Below are 23,005 nucleotides of genomic sequence, written 5' to 3' on the forward strand. Positions count from 1 at the left end.
GTATTTTAAAAGACATAGACCACTAGCGGAAGGGTAGTAGAGAGAAAGCACTTGCAAACTGGTTGTTTAAAACCTGTGATAGAAATGTTTGTGTTTTTCCTTTCTTTGAGCTCGTATTTGGATATGCCTGGGACCTTTTTTTTCTTCCACTGGCCTCCTAATGTGTTTTGCTATTTTTTCCCCCGCATCTAGCATTATTGAGTGGAGCTGCAGTAGGACTAGGGAATCCTGGCTCCGTAGGCGTGGGCCAACAAACTACCCCCAGCCTCAACACGACCAGTCAGATTGATCCCAGTTCTATCGAGAGGGCTTACGCAGCCCTTGGCCTAACCTATCAAGGCAACCAGATGCAGTCCCAAACCCAAGCTCAAGTGAAGAATCAGCCGGCAGGGCAGTCCCCCCAGGGGATGCGCCCCATGAACACCATGAGTAAGTTTGTGTGTCTTTCACTCATGACTCTGCATTTATGATCAGTGTGTTTTCTCATTTTCCACTTTAGAGGTCCCATCCAGGTATATCCCTCCTTGAAAAATACCCAAATTGCCTCAATTCACACCAAATTTTTCATCTAGCCTTCCTCAGAGAGAGGTCTGGGGTAAGATCATTTGTCAACTTTCTTTTCTACTTGTCAGTCTCCAACTCTAGGCCCTTTTCCAAGGCTGTAAAACACCTGAATTTTCCTTTCCCACCAAACACATTTCTTCTGTGAGCAAGTCTTGATCACTAGCGGCTGCTTGAAAAATGTTCTTAGAAGGTTTTATGTGTTTAATTTTCTTCCTTTAGTTCATTAACTGTAAATGAAGCAAGAGACTTTTAAAACTAATTTTTCAGCCTTATTATAAGCCTTCAAATAGCCTTTTAGGGTATGCATTTCTTCTGTGAAGGTCTTATGTACTTCCCCTCTGGTATAATCGTTTTAAATAATTTTCTTAAATTTTAACTTCTTATTGCAGGGATGAATTTCTTAACTAGTACCCTTGTCCGACACTTCAGAGCCTCAAATCCAAACAGACTCACCTTGCCGGCCAGTGTTCTCTAGTTTCCTAATAATATTTTAGCCAAAAAAGTTATTGTGGAACTGAGTATTCTAGTTAAGAGGCTTTAGCTGTCTACTGATTTCTCAGAGCACTTGGCAATCTTCTAAATAAAGAGTTGCTAGGGAAGACCTTTTATTACAGTAGCCAGTTTGACCTAAAATCTGTGTCATTTAGTGGAAGGAGAATCGAAGTGAATGCCTTAAGCCTGGGACCCAGATGAAGAATGTATTTTTCCTTGGGACTCAATTCTGTTAACACTTAGAGCCCCTTTTCCGGTAACACAGGAATGCTCTTGCAAAAACCAGTGTTAAGGAAGACTCTTGCTGTAATTTCTTTTCTCTGATACCATAGCTCTCTGTATTCAGAAGACACGAGTGCTCGAAAGAATGCCCCCCTCTTTCTGTTGTTGTCTTTTACGCAAAATGTGTAATTTAAAGCACATGTTCTGACAGAACAGAACAAAAATGTCGGACCTCTGGAAAATGTTCTAGCTTCCATGTGATCAATTTTCTTGAAGAGAAATGGATTACTGACAAAAATGTCGTTCCTGCTTCTTTGAGCAGCGAAGCCCAATATAGAAACTGATGATTTAGAATAAAACCTAAATAGAGGTCTCACTTTCCTATTATGTGAGTGGAATCATTCTACCCTTCTGATAATCTGAAAAGGCAAGTAGCTTAAAGGTTGACTCTGAATCTGCTGCCTCCTCTACTAATGTAAAAAGCTGATAGCCACGACATATGATGGCCACGACATATGAATGCAACCCCAACATTGTGTGCTTTCTCCTTCCCTTTCTGGGGCAGGCAGAGCAAGGTCTGGAGAAAGAGGGGTGAAATTAGCCTCCCAGGATGTGTGGTGCAAATTCCAGGATGCTGTAGAACCTAAACTGAGCATGCTTCAGCCTGGATGTGGGAATCTGAGTCTTGAAAGTGAGCAAGGGGAGCTGGAGTCGGCACACCCTCAACGAGGCTAGTTTATCCAAGAATGAATTAATTCTTGGGCATTTAAGCCACTCAGGCTGGCTGTGACTATCCGAGGCGGTCCTGGATAATGACAATTTCCTGGTCTTTGGAATTGGTTTCCTTCTAAACCACAGCCCTGGGGTTTTCCTTTTGGCTGTGCACTTTCTGAGGCACATGAATGGCCTCTTGGGATACTGTGAAATCTCCTTTTTAAAGGCTGAAAAACCAAAACCAAAAACGGGCCAAGGCATCCATCTGTTTGGGATAGTTTAGGGGCTGCTCACCTTGGAGAATGAGGAAGTGAGCAGGAGGTGCCACGGTCCACAGCCCCGCCCCATTAAGGCCTGGACTTACTAAAGAACAGGAGAAGAGGGAGGTGCATGATAGTACATTCAGTTTCTAGGTAGCACTTCTGTAGCATTCATTTCATTCTCTTCTCACGACTGCCCTAATTTTAGGACATGGGAGAACACCTGAGGAGGGTGCCTCCAGTCAGAATGTCTTAGATTATAATACTGAATATGGCCTTTGCCACTCCCTCTCCTTCTTGTGGTCTATATTGCCTGCAAGCTACGTCTTGTTCCAGGTAGCTGAATGGTTGTCTCTTGGACTACCACCCTACCGGAGCTTGGTTTGTTTCTGAATTAGAGCATCATTGCATGATTTTGCAAACTGAAAATGCTGCTTTGAAGTGGCCATCCTTTCCTTTGGTGTCTGGTTGTTTGTAGGGCAAGTATTAGTTGCAGGGCTAGCCAGGTTGGAAGTGTATTGTTGGGCAGGGTTTGTTGGTGTTTTTGGCTTTTATATATGCTAGCAACCTCATTAGTCCAGCGTGCCACTTAGTAAGGCTAAGGGGGTTCTTTCTAGGTGGTGGAACAGCCCTTTAACCATGGTAGCATTGGCTCTGGATCAGCAATAACTGGAAATTGATAGTGGGACCCGCACTGGCAAGGTAGGAAATGCCCCATGCGTTGACCTGCTGCTCATTGGTTGGAGGGGTGGGAAGGTAGCGTTCTCCCCACCTCCCGCTCTCTATTCAACCAGAATCTCCTATTCAGCCCCACACTGTTTTCTCCATCTTTGTTTTTGGATCCCCTTTTGAACTGTCAATCTTCAGCAGTAGATTGGTGGTGGTCACTCAAGCTACTAGTTCATATTTGAGATCTTGGTATGGCTAATGGTAAAGACTCCTTTCCAGGTTTTAGTCTTAATGTTCTCCTCAGAAGGACCACGAAATCTTACCGCTTTTTCAACTCAATCGTTGATTAGAGGGACGGGCCATTAGAATTTCATTTTCTTAATGGCGGTCCTTTTGTCTTGTACCATGCCTTTCAGGATTGTGACACATAAATGTTGTCCAGAAAATGTTCCTGTGTTACTTTCCTTGCTGTACAGGTTCTCTCTCTCCTACCACTTGAAGGACTGAATCTCGGCCGCTCATTAGTTGTTGACCTCACAAGGCCAAAAGACATTCCTTGTCTGCTGTTGTGTCTCCTGCGCTCTCAGTCCTCTTCCTCTTTTTCCCCTCCCCATTTATTGAACTCTCCAGAATTCCTACAGCCTTTGTGAGCAATTCATCCCCTTGGTCTAGAGTTATGTGTACGATGTGAATCCCTGAGTGGTCACTCTGCCCAGTTGAGACAACTGGATGATCTTGTTGCCCTGAGTCCCAGTAGCCTTGGGCTGTTGGCGCTTGCTTACTTGGTGGAGAGCCTGCTTTGCTGCCGAGGATGCAGGAGGCTGAGACCACATGCAGCAGTAGCATAGCGTTTCCATGTGGAAACAGAAGGCAAATAAGACATGCAGAGCCTTCTCTTGTACAGTCAATCTGTTCCACACCTTTCACTCTATTGCTTCCCTTGCCTATGAATAAAACTGTCTTGAGGGGGTACAATATTTTTTCCAAAAGTGATACCACACATATGGGTGTTTCCGGTGACAAATGCAGGATTGTGGGCAAGCAGGGCCCTTTTTTATGGGAGAATGACTATTCCAGAAGCGCCACTGCATAGTATCCATCTGCTGAGAGAGAGAGAGAGCCGCGCGTGTGCACTCTCTGGGAAACAAGAATCATTCGCTTCAATCGAAACACATGATACTTACACAAATGTAACATTTTTGTGATGGTTTTTTAGTCTCAGTTATTTTTATGTGGTGTATAAAATAATGTCTTCTGAAAAGAAGCTGTCTAAAATGCAGATCTTCTCTTGGTTATATAGGTGCCAGTCCCATGGGAGTAAATGGAGGAGTGGGGGTTCAAACCCCCAGTCTGCTTTCTGATTCAATGTTGCATTCAGCGATGAATTCTCAAAAGTAAGTTCTCTATTTTGTTTCCAATCCAGGAGTTGATTTTTGATACTTGATTGGATTCCCCAAAGTAAAAGGAAAGATTTTCCTTCACTGAGCATGATTTCTTTCATTACATTAGAAAGAGCAGGGGTGGGACCAGAGGAAGACTAGGTCAGCCTCCCCAGACCTCAGGCCAACAGGAAATTCCGCACTGGCAGAAAAGACCAAGGAGCCCTCCCTCGGTCCACACACTCTGGCCTGAGAGTGGGTGGAGTTGGGTTTTCTTCATTCCTTGGGGAAAATACGTCATTTGACCTCTTGTAGAACTAGCCCTCAAGGTGGGCCTATCTACTAAGGAATTGGACTGGCTGTATACATGCTGGAAAAGTCCTGGTGGTTCCTTGGTCCAGATGTTGGAAGTGAACTCATGCCTTTTTCCCTAGTGCTAGGGAATCCTGTAGCGTGAGAAATCTCAGAGCACTTTAAAGCTGCAAACGGAGAGGGGCACTGTCAACCTATGAGCCTCAAATCATAGTGAATATTATGGGAACTCTAGTTTGACAAAACCCTCTCTCCCAGTCTTTCTTCAAGACCCCCTCTACTTGGTAAATTATATCTATAACTCCTTTTTTAAAGCCCAATGATGAGCGAAAATGCCAGTGTTGCCAACTTGGGGGCCATGCCAACAGCAGCCCAACCATCCAGTACTGGAATTCGGAAACCATGGCATGAAGATATTACTCAGGACCTCCGAAACCATCTTGTTCATAAACTGTAAGCACGCTGGCATGATTTCATTCTTCCCCATGCGTGCTGCTAATAGAACCCTAATTAACAACATTTAGTTCCCCTTCCTTGCTTCTGCTCCTTCTATTCCTCTTTTGGCTTCTATTGCATTCCCTCTCTTGCCTCCTACCTCTTGTCCTTTACCTATCTAACTGTGATCCTCATTCCCACCCTGCTTTTCCTCTATAAGAAACAGGACGTGAATCCTATAAAGTAGTTGTCGTCTCTTCTACTCCATCTCCCTGCCGACACCCTTGTTTCTCCCCTCCCACCCACCCCCACCCGTATTCCCAGTTTTCTAATTGAAAGATTCACCCAGCTTTGTAAGGATCTGTGTTGGCTCTTTGTGTGATCTCCTTGCATGGGTACCATCTTTGGATTTCATTCTGCCTCTTGAGAGGGTGCTTAAGAAATAGCAGATTGAAGTTGGGGGGTTCTTGGATAGCAATAGAAACGAGGTGCATTGTTTTTTGTTTTGTGGGGGGGTTTTTTCCGTCAAATTAGTAATTGGTTATTTTTAGGGAATTTTCCTTCTGTGAATGTTTCTTCAGGACAATCATGCCTGGTGCCCATTTTTAACTACTTAATGGGTTTGAGGGATTATAGGAATGGAATTGGGGAGGACAGTGGGTATTTGAAGTGATCACTATATATCTGCTTTCACACCTGCACATCTGCTCTTGCTCTCCCTTTGTATGTCCATTTAGATGTTGCTCTTTGTATTACTCATTCTTAAAATAAATCCTGGAGATTTTGTTCCATCTAGTTTAATGACAGGCTGGGAGGATTTTTTTTTTTTTAACATGGTGAAAAACACCACTAATTCTTTTATTTCAGTGTCCAAGCCATATTTCCTACTCCTGATCCTGCAGCTTTGAAAGACAGGCGAATGGAAAATTTGGTTGCATATGCTCGGAAGGTAGAAGGTGACATGTACGAATCAGCAAATAGCCGAGTAAGTATCCACTCTCAATATATAGATTTCACTCTTTCTGTGATCATCTTAAAATTGATTGAGCCTGCTAGTCTGATATGATAGCTTATGGTAGTAAATCTAGTTGGAGGCATTACAGTTATGTTAGATCTTTATTGACTGGTTAGTAAAAGCTAGAACTACGCTCTGTGGGAGAGAGAAGTTTAGCTGAAATATTTCATATCTATAACTATTAAAAATGCTGAAAAGAGTTGTTAAAGCAGATATCTTGCAGCGATGTAGTACTTTTTAACCCAACATGTGTTTAAAGAAATGAAGAGGCCACTGACAAGCTAACAGGTCTAAGTCTCGTCTCTCTCTCCTCCTTGCCAACGAATCTACATGAGTAAATTCATCTCCACTTAAATGTTCTACATTTAACCTGTTTTCCCCCCTTGCTCCTTCACCCCCAAAATTGTAAAGGCGGAGTACTATCATCTGTTAGCCGAGAAGATCTATAAGATCCAGAAGGAACTGGAGGAGAAGCGGAGAACTAGACTCCAGAAACAGAGCATGATGCCGAATGCCCCAGGCATGCCGCCGCCAACCTCCATGAATCAAGGACCCAGTATGGGGCAGCCACAGCCAGGAATTTCTGCTAGTAAGAGCTGTTGTGATTGGTGGTGGTGCTAATATGTTGGAGGAATCTTGGGAGGTTAAATGTATCGGGATGGAGTGCCCTGTCCCCTCCCAAAAGCTGTTTAAATCTTCATTGGCTAGATGGGCTTGAAACAGCTCTATGTCTTCAAAGAATTCTAGCATCTGTTCATCTTGCTGGATTCTCTGACCTACCTTTGAGATTGTCCACATAAACAAGTGGCTTCTCAAGATTCAAGAAGAGGTCAAAAGATTTGAGAGCAGAAATACTTGTTAGATTTGAAGAACTGAGTTAGATTATGGAAGCCAGGGGACCGAGTTGGCCCCTGATCATGGCGGTAGTACTTTGCAGCGTGGCTCAGTGGAAAGAGCCCAGGCTTGGGAGTCAGAGGTCATGGGTTTGAATCCTGGCTCTGCCGCTCGCCAGCTGTGTGACTTTGGGCAAGCCACTTAACTTCTCTGTGCCTCAGTTCCCTCATCTGTAAAATGGGGATTAAAACTGTGAGCCCCACGTGGGACAACCTGATCACCTTGTATCACCCCAGCGCTTAGAATGGTGCTTTGCACATAGTAAGCGCTTAGCAAATACCACCATTATTATTATTATTACTTTGGTGGGCCAGGTAGATGTGGTGCTGATGGGAGGGACCCATCCTCCAAGGTCCTGTGGCTCTTCCCAGATGCCCCAGTACATCTTTTTATCTTGGCACTTTGGCCAAACACCAGTGGTGGCAATTATGTTTTGCCAGTATTTCATTTTCCATATCTTTGCTAGAAAATTGACGTTTTGGGTTTTAAAGGGTGTACGCCGTGTGTGTACCTTTCCAACATGCTCTGTCAAACAAAATTGCATTGTGATAATGAATACTCATGCAGTGGTTTCACATTCTTTGTCTCAAAAACCTCTAGAAACATGATTTAAGCGTGTAGAAGCTGCTCTTTAGAGTGCCCGACTTAGAAAAGCTTCTATCAGTGTCCTTATTTGATTGTATTGGTTCTACTTTTGTTGAAACACAGAATTCTTTTTGAAAATTATGAGCCCAAGACAAATTTGTTTAGGGTGGAGGGGTCTCTCTATCTTATTGGAGATTGGTGTCAATATGGGCTGCTTTCTTTTTTTTATTAAGCAGTCTTTTAAATTATGATTAGAGCTCATACTCACTGTGTGTATTATTTAAATTTGAACCATTTCCTTTGTACTGATACGTTGCTTTTTAAATATTTCATTCAATACCAAATTGGAAAAAGAGCAATGTTTTCATGATTTAATTTCCATTGTCTTTCTATAAAATGGAAGAAGTTTTCTTTGTTAAGGAAATGTTTCCTCTTTTTTATGCTACTTCCTTTCTCAGAATAGGCATCTAATATCATTATCATCAATGGTATTTATCGAGCACTTACTATGTGCAAAGCACTGAACTAGGTAATTGAGAGTGTACACTACAACAGAGTATCTAATATTCTCTTTTTAATACAAAGTGCTAATTTTACATCTTCCTTCCTTTACACTGCTTGAATCCATTTTTTATGTTTTCTGTAATATTGATACATTCCAACCAAAAGGAAACTGTTCTGTGAAACCAAAAATCCAACAAAAATGGAAGAGGACAGTTTTTCAGAAGGATATGTCCCAATTCAAATTGAACCACTTTTTCTTACCATATTTATTACTGAACAGTGTGGAATGGATTAATCCGTTGTATATCACTTGCCCCCTGAAACCAGCAGGTTGGATCATTTGCCAGATACGTGAGCATTAGCAGTCTATTACTATCCTGAATTGAATGATGTATTTTTGTTTTTTCATCAATACTTTTATTATAGAATGTGTTATATGTAGATGCAAACAGCGTTGAAGAAGGTATGAAGTGGTAGTTGAGGTGTCTGATTTTTCAATTTGATTCTCTCTGCGCTAGCATGTAGAAAGATCACACTGCTATTTTGTGTGGGTAGAATAATAATAAGAATGTTGGTATTTGTTAAGCGCTTACTATGTGCCGAGCACTGTTCTAAGCGCTGGGGTAGACATAGGGGAATCAGGTTGTCCCACGTGGGGCTCACAGTCTTAATCCCCATTTTACAGATGAGGGAACTGAGGCACAGAGAAGTTAAGTGACTTGCCCACAGTCACACAGCCGACAAGTGGCAGAGCTGGGATTCGAACTCATGAGCCCTGACTCCAAAGCCCGTGCTCTTTCCACTGAGCCACGTTGAATAGGAAACTACTTAGTTATGCTGTGTTCTATTCAAGACTAGACTCAAAGTTCTGTTTTTGGTGGTGCAGAACCAAATTTCTGAACTTCATTCTTGAAGGTTCATGTTGACTCAGCCCTTGCTTTTCACTTTCCTTCAGATGGTCCTCTACCTGACCCAAGTATGATCCGTGCCAATGTGCCCGGCCAGATGATGAATCGAATGCCCCCACAGCCAGGTAAGTCAAAGGGAAAGTTGACTTAATAGAATCATCCAATATGATTGAAACTGAGTTGGGTATTCTTCTACTTCAGGGCATCAAAGTCCTGCTCTTGGGCAAATAGAAGGAGGTGGTTGGGAGAAGGAATTGAGGGAGTATCTTATTCCTCCTCCTGTCGCCAAGAGGCCTGATTACTGACCAAAAGGGAACTTTACTGGCGATTGGATAACTAGATGAAGTATTTCATTTTAGAACTGCTGTTCAGAAACTTGACCGAAAGATGATATTTTAGTACGGGTTGACTGTATGGGAGTGTGAAATCTTCCAACTCCATAGTTCAGTAAATGTCGCCTTGCTTTTATTTGTTGGACCTGAAGAAATTTGGGCGTTATTAGCATTCTTACTATTCCAGACTCATTTGGAAAGTACTCCACAGAGACTTTTCCAGAGAAATGGATAAGAAATGTAACTTTATGGACTAGTGTCCAAACTTTGGTGGCCCTTGGAGGGTAGAAGGAGTGCAATGCAGAAATATGAGCAAGCGCCCCCCCCCAATCCTGTCATAGAAACACTTAGAACAGCTCTTGTAAGTGGGATACTTGCCTTTTCCCAAAGGTGTGAACCTGATTGAAATTGTGTTAGGTCAAAAGGGCATTGCTTTATGTAAACACACAAAGCTGGAGGGAGGGCTTCAGCTTTTATAACGATGTGCTTAAAGCAAAACACCTGATAATCCAGAAATACAGAGCAGTGGATTGAAGCCTAATTCCGTGAAATGATTTCCCCCTGACGTTTTGCCTCTCTAAACCCAGGGATGAATCAATTTGGCCAGATAAACATGCAGCTGCCATCCATTGGCCCGCGGCAGACGCCTCCCCTTCAGCACCCTGGACAGCTAAGCCAGCCCGGGGCCATGAACCAGGTCAGTGTCCTTTTTCTTTTACCATGGGTCAGTGGGGATTTTCAGTTGCTTTTGAAAGACTGATGTAACGGTTGGACCAGTAGGCAAATGTATGCAGATGGAAAATCTCAGTACACACCCTTGAACCCCCCAAACATTTTTGCACCCATCAGTGGGGAAGCGATACTTCATTCATTCAATAGTATTTATTGAGCACTTACTATGTGCAGAGCACTGTCCTAAGCGCTTGGAATGTCCAATTCAGCAACAACAATAATAGAATCTGGGGGTGGTAAACAAGGTAGTTTAATAAATGTATTGATATTTGCTTCATCGAGTTGTTGCTTTTGGGACGAAGATATGACTAAGTCCTTTTTGGCACATGTGGTTTGTTAACAGCAGATGGGATTTGCCTCTCGGATGCAACAGCCAGGGGCTGGACAACCTTCTAGCCAGAGCCAATTCCTGCAGAATCAGTTTTCCGCTTCCGCTCAAGGAATGAATCCATCAAGCCTGCCTATGGCTCAGCCTAGCAATCAGACCCCAGTGTCTCAAGTAGGTGTTTTATAAGCATGTAAAGCTTTCTGGAACTGGGCTGTTGGAAATGGCAGAAAAGTGGGAACTGATAAAGGCGGGTAGGGGCAAAATGTGGATTTTTCTAGAAATTGGGGTAATTACAGATTTGTAGGATAGCGATCCCTGAGATGGTTGAATGGTGGTGCCATTTGCTTTTTAGCAAAAGACCCACCAAACTTGGTTTTCAACTGTTGACAAAACAGAGGTGTTAAATATCTTGAGACCTGCAACAGGCACGTGTAGAAACATCGCCCTCTTTGATCTCCAGTTTGCGCTTGACGATCATTTGTATATTCCCGGTTTTTCTGTAGGCACAAATGTCTAATTCTTCCTGCTCCGGGAATTCTCCTGCAATGGCCCCGGGCTCTCAAGGGAGCCATATTCACTGCCCGCCTCTCCCACAGACAGCTCTGCATCGGAATTCACCCTCTCCCGTACCCAGTCGAACCCCTACGCCTCACCACACCCCTCCGGGCATGGGGTCCCAACAGGCCCCGGCTCCGGCTCCTGCGGCCCCTGCCCCGACTCCCCCAGCGATGCCCCCCGGTCCACAGCCCCAACCCCTGCACCCCGCTCCAAGGCAGACTCCCACACCACCTCAGGCACAGTTGCCTCCACAAGTCCAGCCTCCGATTCCCGCTCCGCCTGCAGCTGAACAGTCCCAGCAGCAACCTCTTTCGCAGCAGAGCACAACGGCATCTGTGCCTACTCCAACAGCTCCACTGCCGCCTCAGCAACCCACGACGCCGGTAAGAACCAGCCTCTTTCGTTATTACTGCGTCCGGGGGTTTTCATGCAGAAAGGGTTAGAAGCGCATTTAGCCCTACCGGAGGACATAGTTGATGGGGGAATAGAGCCCTCAATTTGGGGTGTAATGTTGCACGATTGATTGGATTTTGTGGAGAGTTTGCACCTCCTTTCGATAATCGTTCTCTAAAGGGTGGTCTCTGTGTGCCAAATTACCCCCCAACAGTCCTTCTGGTAGCAGAATCATAAATTGGCCTCTACCTGAGACTGAGTGGCCATATGCTTTTGTGTCTCACTCCGGTAGTGCACCTGAATGGCCATTTTATTGGCCATAAGAGGAGGCGATTAAATGGATGATTAAATCATATGAAAGACCCAGTTTTCTCCTTGGCCCTGTTTTATGTAGAGATGGCAGAGTGGAAGAAGTTGTGGGTCTGAAACATACCACTCTGGTGAGCACTGCCACGTGCAGTAAGATTTAGGCTAACCCTTGGTAAACCTTTCCAAGAAAACCATCTCCCATTTGGGACCTTGCTTTCTTTGGTGTTTTTGCTAATGAGATGCCCGTCAGTAGTTTTGTTGGGGGCAGTTTTTGCAGCGTTTTACATCCCGGAATCTTGCTGAGTCTGTAATTTTCTGAATTTTTTTTTAATGATTATTTTTTAATGATGCAAAAAATATTTCAGTTTGGTAATGTGATGTTCATGGCTGAATGAGGCCCTGGAACAGCTTCGTGCTTATTTTCCAGTCCTTTGGCTGCTGACAGTGAAGTCGACAAATAATTAAATAATTTCAAACTTTATCCATTTGTTGGAAAGAACGGCCTGTCCCTAAGGAAATTTAAAGTGCCCCAAGCCCTTTTAAGGAATTATTGGTGGAATATTTGTGGAAAGTCTTCATTGTGTTCTGTGGTAGCCCAGTTAGTTATGTGACTTTGCTTCTCAGGTTCATGTCATATAAAATGGATTGGGGTCCTTGTTGCTTAGGTCAGTTAAATTTTATTCTGAAGATGAGAGAAAGCAGTGTGGCCTAGTGGAAAGAGCATGGGCCTGGGAGTCAGAGGATCGAGTGTAATCCCAGCTCTGTTTTTTATATGCTGTGTGACCTTGGGCAAGTTGGTTCATTTCTCTGTGCCTCAGTTACCTCATCTGTAAAATGGGGATTAAATCCTCCTCCCTCTGACTTAGACTGAGAGTCCTATGTGGGACACAGTCCCTATGTCCAACCAGGTAAATGCGTATCTACTGCTCAGAACAGGGCTTGATACATAATAAGCGCTTAACAAAAACCATAAAAGAGCAATTGTAACCAAGCATCTAAGTTATATTTTTCATTTGTGCTCTCCTTTCAATTTACTGCCATTGTTTCATGTTTTTGGTGGTAGGACAGGTCAATTCTGTACTTTTTGACAGCCATAACATTTCTTGAGGGAGGTAGTGTGAAACAGAGGCCGAATTGAGGGTTTGAGATGGTAAACTCCTTAAGGACAAGGGTCATGTCTGCCAACTATTATTTACTCTCCCAAGCACTTTTGTACAGTGCTCCATACACAGTAACTGCTCAATAAATGCAATTGATAATCTGTGAACTTTATTGGTACCTCCCCCATTACCACAGATAATTGAGTAGTTGGGCATTTAATAAGATAATAGGCCTACATACAGATATTGAAATTCGAATCAAAAAATTAAGGATAAAAGAATTGTGTTCTAAGTAATAGAACCCTCTGCCCTCAAATGCAAGTTTCCCGACTAGCCCGTTTCTTTAGAAGCAGCATTGGCCTGATGGAAAGTGCATGGAACTGGGAGTCAGAAGACTCCGGTTTGAGTCCCCGCCCTGCCATTAGTCTGCTGTGTGACCGTGGGGAAGTAACGTCACCTCACTGAACCTTAGCATCCTCATCTGGGATATATCTGGGACAGGGACTGTCAAGTCTCATGACCTTGTATATCCTTCAGTTTTTAGAACATGGTAGGGCACTTAGTAAATGCCTTTAAAAATCCCAATGGGAGAAATGTGCAGTTTAATACATAGTCTTAGTATTACTTCGTAGTGTTTCAAAGGATTTTAGAATTTTCACACCTATAGAGTAAAACATCTTATTTGTTCTCCAGAAATTTTCTTTAGAGAGCTAATAAGGGGTTTTCTAGGATTTCATCAGCTACCACGAGCATAAAGATCAAATGTAACCCCTGAGCAAATGTTAGCAACTTTTTCTGAGTGCCCCATAGCTTAGACTTGGCTATCAGTTAAATGCTTGCATTTTTCTTCCCTCTTTCACCCAGCTCTCTCAACCAGCTGTAAGCGTTGATGGGCAGGTATCTAACCCCCCATCCTCCAGCAGTACAGAAGTAAACTCTCAGACTGCTCCGGAGCAGCAGCCCTCACAAGAAGTGAAAATGGAGCCTAAAATGGAAGATGAGCAACCAGAAACCACAGATGCCCAGTCAGAGGACAAACAGGAGGTGAGGAGACCAAAAAAAAAAAATATATTGTGTTTTGTCCAGATTTAGGTAAAAAGTTGCCTAGAAAAATCAGCTTTGTGGGGAGAGTTGTGATTTCCGTGACACCTTCTAGTTTACATTCTCTTAGTGGGGATTGCTACCTCATTTAAAGTGTGTATCATAATTGAATTGGGGCTCAGATACCTAAGTGCACCTGGAAAAAAAAATCCAGAGTAAGTGATTTGCCAGGTAAAGTGTTCCAATAGCTACCTGAGTTGCTTAACCAGGCATGTCAAAAACCTTAACAGGTCACTTCACAGAAATCCAACTCTCTGGTTGCCTTCTCCACCAGGGAGCTTCCAAGCAAAGTTTATAAGGCTATTTGCAAAGGAGTTCTTTTATCTGTCTGCTAGGCAAAAGTGGCATCAGTGGCAGAAGATTGTAAGCTAGAACCTATGGAATCTGAAGAGAAAGCAGCTGAAGGGAAGACTGAAATAAAAGAAGAGGAAGACCAACCAAGTACTCCAGCCACTCAGTCTTCACCAGCCCCAGGACAGTCCAAGAAAAAAAGTAAGTCCATTAATTTATCCGTTCAATCGTATTTATTGAGCGCTTGGGTGCAGAGCACTGTAGTAAGTGCTTGGAAAGTACAGTTCAGCAATAAAAAAGAGCAATCCCTGCCCTCACCGTGCTTACAGTCCGGATTGTATGCTCGGAGGAAGGGAAAGAACCGTCTCGTGGAACATGTGTTTTTGAAAGGGAAATGTAGAGCTCTAAATAAATGTGAAGGTATTCATTGGGTTGAGCCTGTTGGAGTGAAGAAAGAAAACTCACTCTTAGATATTTATATGTATCGCCCCGAAGGTACCATTGGGAACACTCTTTTATGCATATTGCCCGGTAATAGTAATTGTGGTATTTGTTAAGTACTTAAATGTGTGCCAGATACAAGACACTCATTTGAGTCACGTGGTGCTTATGGTCTGTGGGCGGGACCAGCAAGGCGGAGGTGCAGAAATGTGAGGAAATGTTGTGCCTACTCAACAGCCCAAGGGATGCAGCCGTACGACTGAGATTAGTGACTAGTGGGATATATCAGGAGTCATTAGACTGTCATTCAGGTTTGTGGAGAAAAGTCAAGGGCACTGAACTAATGCTTGGCCTGGGCGGTCTGCAAAATTCACAGCTGATGCTCAAAGACACTGCTCCAGCCTCCCTGGGCTCTGAGGACAGCCCTCAGATCACCTAGGCCAGGGAGGCTGCAGTACAGGGATAGATGACGGATCAGAAGGCCCTGATACATAACCACTCAAAAATACCTGGTGTCAGATCTCAGGGGGTGGGGCATTCAGAGATGTCAGTCCTCCTCTAGTGATTTTGAGGAGAGATTTACTATGCCCTATTAGTAAAACAGGGGGAAAGGGGGTATTTACAAAAGAACACTAGTGTGTAAATATAGTATTGACAAAGCCACTTGCTAAGTGGTGCCCAAGTGGCCTGACTGAATTAGGACACCTCCTTTGCAGGGCAATTTATCATCTGCAGATGTGGGTCCACTGGGTGTCTTGTTCTATTGTGGTCCATCAGTTTCTGTTGTCTCTTCCAAAGTCCATGCACCATCTATGAGGGCACTGTTCATATCACCGCGTATTTGAGCCTTATACACAACGCAGTATTGCCACATCCAAACCCCTACTGACTTAGCTTGTTAGGCCTCCCTGAATTCTCTTGGAGGCTTGGAGATTTTAGAGTCGAGATTCTTAGAGAAGCAGTGTCGCTTAGTGGCACGAGCACGGGCTTGGGAGTCAGAGGATAGGGGTTCTAATCCCGGCTCCGCCACTTGGCTGCTGGGTGACCTTGGGCAAGTCACTTAACTTCTCTGTGCCTCGGTTACCTCATCTGTAAAATAGGATTAAAAGTGTGAGCCCCATGTGGGACAACCTGAGTACCTTCTATCTACCCCAGCATTAGAACGGCACCTAACAAATACCAAAGTTATTATTACTGAACTTCAGCTCCTTGGGCAAGCTGCTTAATTTTGGGGGAATCTCAGTAAACTCATCTATAAAATGGGGATTAAAACTATGGAGCCCTATTTGGGACAAGGACTGTGCCCCACCCGATTGTCTTGTATTCCTTCTAGACCGTAAACGATCCGTGCCCACCAACTCTGTTGTATCTTACTCTCCCAAATGCTTAATACAGTGCTCAGCATTTAATAAGCACTTAGTAAATACCCTGGATGAAGACGAGATGATCTACCCCAGCTCTTAGTACAGTGCCTGGAACTTAGTAAGCGCTTATCGGTGATCATAAATGAAAATAAAGGCACTCCTGCTTGTATGCTTTTCCACTCATTTCATTTTATGTTCTTCCAAAGTTTTTAAGCCGGAAGAATTACGACAGGCACTTATGCCAACACTGGAGGCACTTTATCGTCAGGATCCGGAATCCCTTCCCTTCCGCCAACCCGTGGACCCCCAGCTTCTAGGAATTCCTGTAAGTGTGTGGAGGTTTTTCTGATATCAATTACGTATCTGTTCATACGAATGTCGGTCTCCCCCGCTAGACTGTAAGCTCATTGTGAGCAGGGAGCATGTCTGCTAATCCTATTGCTTTGTACTCTCCCAATCGCTTAGTACAGTGCTCCACGTATAATAAGCACTCAATAAATACAACTGATCAATACTGTTTAAGCCCCCCTTTGGGGGCTGGGTGGGAGAGTACTGTAAATCATTAGCCTTACGAATGTCCTCATTTACAGGATATCCTGTTTGTCAGTAGGATTCTCGGGTGCCGTACTTGGAAGAATTAATCGATGCAAAACCATCCCCTGACATTTTCCCTGCTGTCTCCCTCACCTTTGCCCCCCCTCCCCCAGTCTCGAGAGCAGCCCTAAAGACTCTGTATTTGGCTAGTGGAAAGACCTTGACCCCATGTTTTATTGCAGGGGTCGGGCAAACTTGTTAGAGAAGCTGGTAGTGCTGTTAGAGGAACAGAAAGAGGTAGCTCTGTGGCCAAGTGGAGCTTGAAGTGACAAAGGGATTAATGCCTTGTAAAAAGATACAGCAGAGGGAGGAGCTCAAGCAGTTAGTTTCCTGCAGAATATCATAGGTACTCTGCCTAGAATCTGAAATGGCTGCAATACGGGATGATGGCCAGTGGGGATTTCGGAGCATAAACAGTCTCTACTGGATTGTCACAAGTGTAAAGTAGAAAGTCGTCGATGTGATCGCTTCTGTGACGAGACCTTCAGATAGGAGATCCAAGGGTTTCCCAGCAAGTTAGCCAGAATTCCGGGAGTACGCCTCGTCTCCTCTTCCAACTGTCTTTCTTTGTGCCCTTTGGTTTTTGTAGGATTATTTTGACATAGTAAAGAGCCCCATGGACCTCTCCACCATTAAGAGGAAGTTAGACACTGGGCAGTATCAGGAGCCGTGGCAGTACGTGGATGACATCTGGCTCATGTTCAACAACGCCTGGCTGTATAACCGCAAGACGTCCCGGGTGTATAAATACTGCTCCAAATTGGCTGAGGTGTTTGAGCAAGAAATCGACCCAGTAATGCAGAGCTTGGGCTATTGCTGTGGGAGAAAGGTAAGATCTCCATTTCAAACTGCCAGTGATTTCAGATTTTAGAAATTTCTCTTGATGCTTTTTTTTTTTCTCTTCTCCTCAAGGGATAAAGCTGTGAGGGTTTTTTTAGTCGTGCCCCCCTGCCCCCTTCTCCCAAGACTGGCCTTTCATTCCAAAATCCTGGCACAGTGATGATCATACAAAACCCCTAGCCAAACTCATGCACCTGGCATTTCTGGAGTGGCTCATGAGTCTGTTCACCACCTGAGAATGTGACCTGCCATCCAAATGTGGCTCAAGTTGGGCTGGCTAAGGATTTTTTTTCCCAGCCTGTCCCTGAGCCATAGCTTTAAGGGAAATGCTGTGGATCTAGTTGGTTCACTTCCATGAACCCGAGTAGCTCAAGTGGCCCAGAGTTTGGAGCATCTTCTCCCCTGGTCCTGGGATACCACGTCCGTGCATTTACAGTCTTGTGAACCCTACACCACTGTGGATGAAGTGGCCTTGCTGGTCCAGCCCCTCCTTTGCAGCTTTCTCTCAGACTTGGAGAAACTTCCGATGTGGCTCTAAAGTTGAACTCCCTTGGCATTTGTCCTTTAATAATATTTCTTTTAATCGTGTGCTTCTCAAATGGAGCTCCTTTTTGTATGCATTCCTATAGATTTTGGAGCAACTCTGATTACATGAATGATGGCGAATGTATTTCTTATCTTCTCCCACGTTATCCTCCTCTCGTTGGGGGAAAATTATAGTTCTATCTTTACATAATTGTGGAAAAGGGACTTGCCTTGGCAAAGTAATATGCCAAATAGAAAATTGGTTTGTCACGTGTTAGCATTTGCCATTCATGCCTAAATGTGGGACTTAAAATTCTGTTTCTCTTGCAGTTGGAGTTTTCTCCCCAGACACTTTGTTGCTACGGCAAACAGTTATGCACAATTCCTCGAGATGCCACTTATTACAGTTACCAGAACAGGTGAGCAAGACCTCTGGTCAAAAAAGCAAGTGTTCCTGTGCCCTGTGAGAGTCTGAGGCCAGGCATGCCTATGCGTGCTACAAACCTAAAGCATTAGCTTATATTGTCTGCTAGACAGGTAGCTTCCTTATGGCCAAACTTTTGGAACCTTTATTCCCTTGCCCTGTGTTTTTTCTGCGAGGGGCAGAGGGGAGAGGAGAGGTTTAGCTCTGTTTTTCTATTCAGTTTGTTCTGCAGTTTGACATTTTCAAAATGAATTAGATTTGAGCACCAAAATAAAGATGCTGACCTGATTTCCTTTTCACTCAGTCGTATTTATTGGGCATTCACTATATGCAGAGCACTGTACTGAACACTTAGTACCGTACCAGGCACAATTCTTCCTTTCTCTGAGTGCCCAGCAATCCTCATTCAAAGCTTGTTGACGGCCTGAATTTTTTTTTTAGAATTATTTTTAAGTAATTAGGGTGTGGAGCCAGTGGGTCTTTGTAAACTCAAACCAGGAGTGTAGAGGGGGGCTTCTGGCAAACTGTTGGCATTGAGAAGTTCCAGGAATGGAACTTTACCCAGAGGATTGTTGCAATGCAGTGTGTGATGTATTCTGATTTTTATATGTGCACATGTTGAAATTATTTTCTCTCTTAACAACTGGTGACTTGCTCTAATAATTTTAGGATTTATTAAATGCGTTCCACCTTCCAGGAGCTGGGCTGTGGGTAGATAGCAATTAATCGGATATTCTATGTCCAAAATAGTCTTCCTCCCTTCCTTTAGTGAATAAATCAAAGAAGTTATTTGTCACCCCTAGTTCCTCTAATTTGTCTTCCATTTTCAAGAGCTAGCAGACAATATAAGTGTAAACATTGTTTCAATTTTCATGCTGTAATAAAGTGAAGACAAGGCTGGAGAATTCCATTAAGTAACCTGTCATCCCCTTAGTGATGGCAACCCCTTACTGTTGGTTTGTGTTGAACCTGTGTGCTATAGGTGCATTTCTGGCTTTGATAAACTGTCGCTTTTTCCTTTAAAAAAAAAAATTAGGGTTTTTTGGATGTTATGTGCACTATAGTTAAACATGATTTGTGGTGATTGAGGGGCCACAGTTTTTTTTTTCCTTTTTTTTTTTTTGTTTTGTTTTTTTGTTGTTCATTTGTTTTTTTTTATGTTTTTTTGGTGTGTTTTACTTAATTGAGCCATTAAAACATGTTGGGTTTGGAATGCGAGAAGTATCTGGCATGAAATCTCCCCCATTTTGCCATCTTGACATTTGTCTTATTTCCTCCTTCTAAATTGGATCACTCCGATGTTTGTTTATTTGGCAACTTACTGAAGTGAGTGTGAGCATGTACATACACACCACCCCCCCTTTCTCTTTGGCCTTTTGACTATTGAAATTGTCCGCAGCTCAAGTCAATGCATGAGAGTGGTTTTCACCACCATTAGTTCTGGCCATTAAATTGGTGAAAGCGTCAATAGTCCAAGCTTTACTCCCTTCTTTGAAGAGAGAATTCTGTGGCTTTCCAATCCCTGATTTTTGAAAAAGACAGATGATTCCTTTCATCTCGCAGATGGTTTTGAGGAAAATAGGATGGCTAGGCTTAAGTTACTGTTGAAGTCGCAATTCTTCCCTTTGCCGATGCACTCTTCCCCCTTCCTCATTTTGATTCTTTGCTTCAAGTGGCATTGATTATTAAAATGAGAGGGTGTGGGTATGCTTAAATGGAATATTCTTTTGTTTTATTTGCTGTAATCATTTGCTGCTTGTGATCCCATTTAAGAGATTTAATGCTAATCTGTGCTTTGCCTTGGCTTTCTGCTTTGTGTTGTCTTGTCTTGCTTTGTGTTTTTTGTTGTCCTGCAATCCCTCATTTCTTCGTTTGTTTTTGTGTGTTTTGTTTTTTTTTTTATTTCTCCCTCATGCTTGTCGTTGTCTGCACTTGGCTTTGCACAAAAACAAACCAAACAATCCAAACACAAACTGTGGGGGCCCATAAATCTACATCATTGAATGTCCTTGTCGCCGTTGATGACCTGCTCTCTGCTCCCGTCCCCCTCCTTGGCCTGCTGTGATTGGTGGCTCCGTTGCTTGGCTTGGGCTGTGTTGTGTGAACGGAACAGTTCACCCCAATATGGCCTTCTTGCCGACAGGTATCATTTCTGTGAGAAGTGTTTCAATGAAATCCAGGGGGAGAGCGTTTCTCTGGGGGATGATCCATCCCAGCCTCAAACGTAAGTAACCGTGTGTCTGCTTGTGGCTTGTATATCATTTTGAAAGCTTTCGTCTTACCTTGTTTGGCCTTCTTCCTCAGTTCAGTTTCTCCACATCCCAACTCAGCTCTCTCTAGATGCCTTTAGAACTGTACAAGTTCTTGTTCTAGAGAACAGTGTCACGTTGTTGTATGAACAATGTCGCTCCTCTTAACACCATAAATAAGAGGCAGCATTTTTCTTATCCCAATTCATTTTCATAATTGTCAGTTTAATATCGAGCGATTCCTTTGAATCATTGTGGGCAAGGTTGATTTGACCTTTCTCGTTCTCCCAAGCCATTTCCACTGTGGTGGAGTTGAGTTTACTGAAATGCCCGAGAATATAATTTGACCTTAAAAAAAAAAAAATAAGGAAAGACTTGGAAACCTTTCTAAAAGCTTCCCCTGTCACATCTACAGTGCCCGACCATCCCATCTTTAGTCTTTGAGATTTGACTCAAAAGAAAGAACTTGCAAAGGTTACTTCTCTCTAGCAGGGACTGCGTGTTTCAGAGAGTGGGGGAGCCTCCAAAATGGATTTGACTTTAAAACAGCTCCTGAAAGTCTTAGTCTCTCCAGACTTGAGCTGAACCTGTTTGCTGATATCGAGTTTGATTTATTCTGGCCTCGAGCCTTTCCTTCATGCTTAATCTATAAAAATAAATAGAACAACTAAAGAAAAAGGAAGATGGGTAATCATGAGACCAGTAAGAATTATTTAGTTACCTGGGAGGCAGTTGGCAGGGCCAAATCATCTCAAGGGCTCATCCAGGTGAAGGATTTTAGGATTTTAATGTGCACATTCAGGAGCTCTGAGGAATTTCTGTTCCTTTTGTCGAGGCAGTGCTTGATGTTGAACTGTGGCTAACAGTTATTACTAGAGTCAGGACATGTTCACTCTCCTGAGTTTTATAGGGGAAGGCCACCGCCAGCAGAGTGTTGACTTCTAATGACTGGTCATTAGGCAGGCCAGTGCCATTTTAGGAAAAGCAGTAGCGAAGGGTGCTCGGAGTGGTCGGTGCTGAAAATGTTTTAAGTATCGTGTATGAGACATGCAGACTGTGACAGAATCTGGATGGGAAAGTGGTTTGCATAATCACATCTCCACTTAGCAGATCATTTAATCATCCTGATGGAGGTATCATTCTATCTTAGCCCTTGTGAGGGTCTGTTGCATCTGGCTGTAAGGTTGGACCTTAATGGTCAGGGAGGAAGGTAGTAAAACTGTCCAGAATTTCATTCTAAGTCACTGGGCGTGATGGATCACAAAAAACCAGAGGGACACATCTGACTTGGGATTTTGTTAGATCTTCATGATCTAAAGAGGGATTGGTGTTTCCAAAACTGGTCAGTAATGTAGTGGGAATACAGATTTATGGTAAAATTATTGTTTAAGTAAACTAAAACTGAGCTGCATAATTTTATTCCCCCAAATCAGCACTTGGTGTACTGGAAATAGTAAAACCCTAAATAAGCATGTTACCAACAGACCAACTTTTCCCCCCGAAAAGCAGCCATTTCAATTGACAGACTCCACTAAAATTAATCGAATTTAGTTGACTTACCTCACTCCAGGAACCATTTTGAATTTTTTATATGGGTGAGACTATAAGATCTGAGCAAAGATGGCTGGGAAGGAGGGGTATTAAAACATCAGACCCTGATATGGTGGACAGGAGTGATTTTTTAAAACTTTCTCCAGCACCAAGTCATTTCTAAAATATGGTAAAAACAACTGGAAGTGCCAAATACCACAGCAACCATGATTATGCATTTTATGCTAGCTTCTTTCATTTGTGAAAACTGTTTTTACGAACAGCAGTCTTAAAAAATTCTAGTTAGAGTATTCTTCTTGAACTTTTTGTTAGGCTTTGGAATGTGTATTGCTAGTGTTTTTGTCTCTCCCCCACCCCCCCAACTTATACTCACCCTTTTTCCTCTCTCCATAGTACAATAAATAAAGAGCAGTTTTCCAAAAGAAAAAATGATACACTGGACCCTGAATTGTAAGTAACTCAGGAATCCGTTTGGACGGCCTGGACGTGTTTTCCCATTTTCATACTGCCGGAAACTTTCTCCTCTACCCATTCTTTCCCCCTCCAACCTGCTTCAGTGGTCTCATTCTCTTTGTTGAAAGGCAGAATTGGTACTGATTTATTATTTGAACAGCTGGGGTCAGTCAACCAGGTAGTCCCGCACCCTTTCTCAGCACCAAGCTGCATCGTCCTTTTCCGGGGAGTGTATTTCACTTCCGTTATTGTGTGACACAGGGGGAAACAAATCTTCTCATTGATGCTGTTACCTGAATGTTTGAGTAACTGAACACCAGTCTGCTTGAGGGACTGATTGTGTAACGTCCTGGTTTATAGCGTTGTGACGCAGAGGATCAGAATTTATTCAACGGCCATGTGTTCTAGGTCATCCGAAGGAAGAGTGACTGGCTGAAACCATGGTCAGAACTGAAAGCTTTGAATAG

At 43.3% G+C, this 23,005-nt stretch overlaps 1 protein-coding gene across 2 annotated transcripts in view; it reads left to right on the forward strand.

The window, feature by feature from the left end:
• EP300 (E1A binding protein p300) overlaps window positions 1-23,005 on the forward strand; it is a 78,096-nt gene that overhangs the window by 39,500 nt on the left and 15,591 nt on the right. The window contains exons 6-21 of one of the 2 annotated variants that reach the window (XM_029079319.2): window positions 193-429; window positions 4,222-4,315; window positions 4,928-5,065; window positions 5,915-6,032; window positions 6,474-6,651; window positions 9,001-9,078; window positions 9,873-9,982; window positions 10,361-10,516; window positions 10,849-11,286; window positions 13,570-13,749; window positions 14,142-14,298; window positions 16,109-16,227; window positions 17,086-17,325; window positions 18,192-18,280; window positions 20,429-20,509; window positions 22,479-22,535. In XM_029079319.2, the coding sequence (XP_028935152.1) occupies window positions 193-429; window positions 4,222-4,315; window positions 4,928-5,065; window positions 5,915-6,032; window positions 6,474-6,651; window positions 9,001-9,078; window positions 9,873-9,982; window positions 10,361-10,516; window positions 10,849-11,286; window positions 13,570-13,749; window positions 14,142-14,298; window positions 16,109-16,227; window positions 17,086-17,325; window positions 18,192-18,280; window positions 20,429-20,509; window positions 22,479-22,535 (2,470 nt within the window). The remainder of the gene's footprint in view (window positions 1-192; window positions 430-4,221; window positions 4,316-4,927; window positions 5,066-5,914; window positions 6,033-6,473; window positions 6,652-9,000; window positions 9,079-9,872; window positions 9,983-10,360; window positions 10,517-10,848; window positions 11,287-13,569; window positions 13,750-14,141; window positions 14,299-16,108; window positions 16,228-17,085; window positions 17,326-18,191; window positions 18,281-20,428; window positions 20,510-22,478; window positions 22,536-23,005) is intronic. The other variant, XM_029079320.2, reaches the window with a different exon arrangement.

The sequence above is a fragment of the Ornithorhynchus anatinus genome, chromosome 14, assembly GCF_004115215.2.
Source record: "Ornithorhynchus anatinus isolate Pmale09 chromosome 14, mOrnAna1.pri.v4, whole genome shotgun sequence".
NCBI classification, from domain to species: Eukaryota; Metazoa; Chordata; class Mammalia; order Monotremata; family Ornithorhynchidae; genus Ornithorhynchus; species Ornithorhynchus anatinus.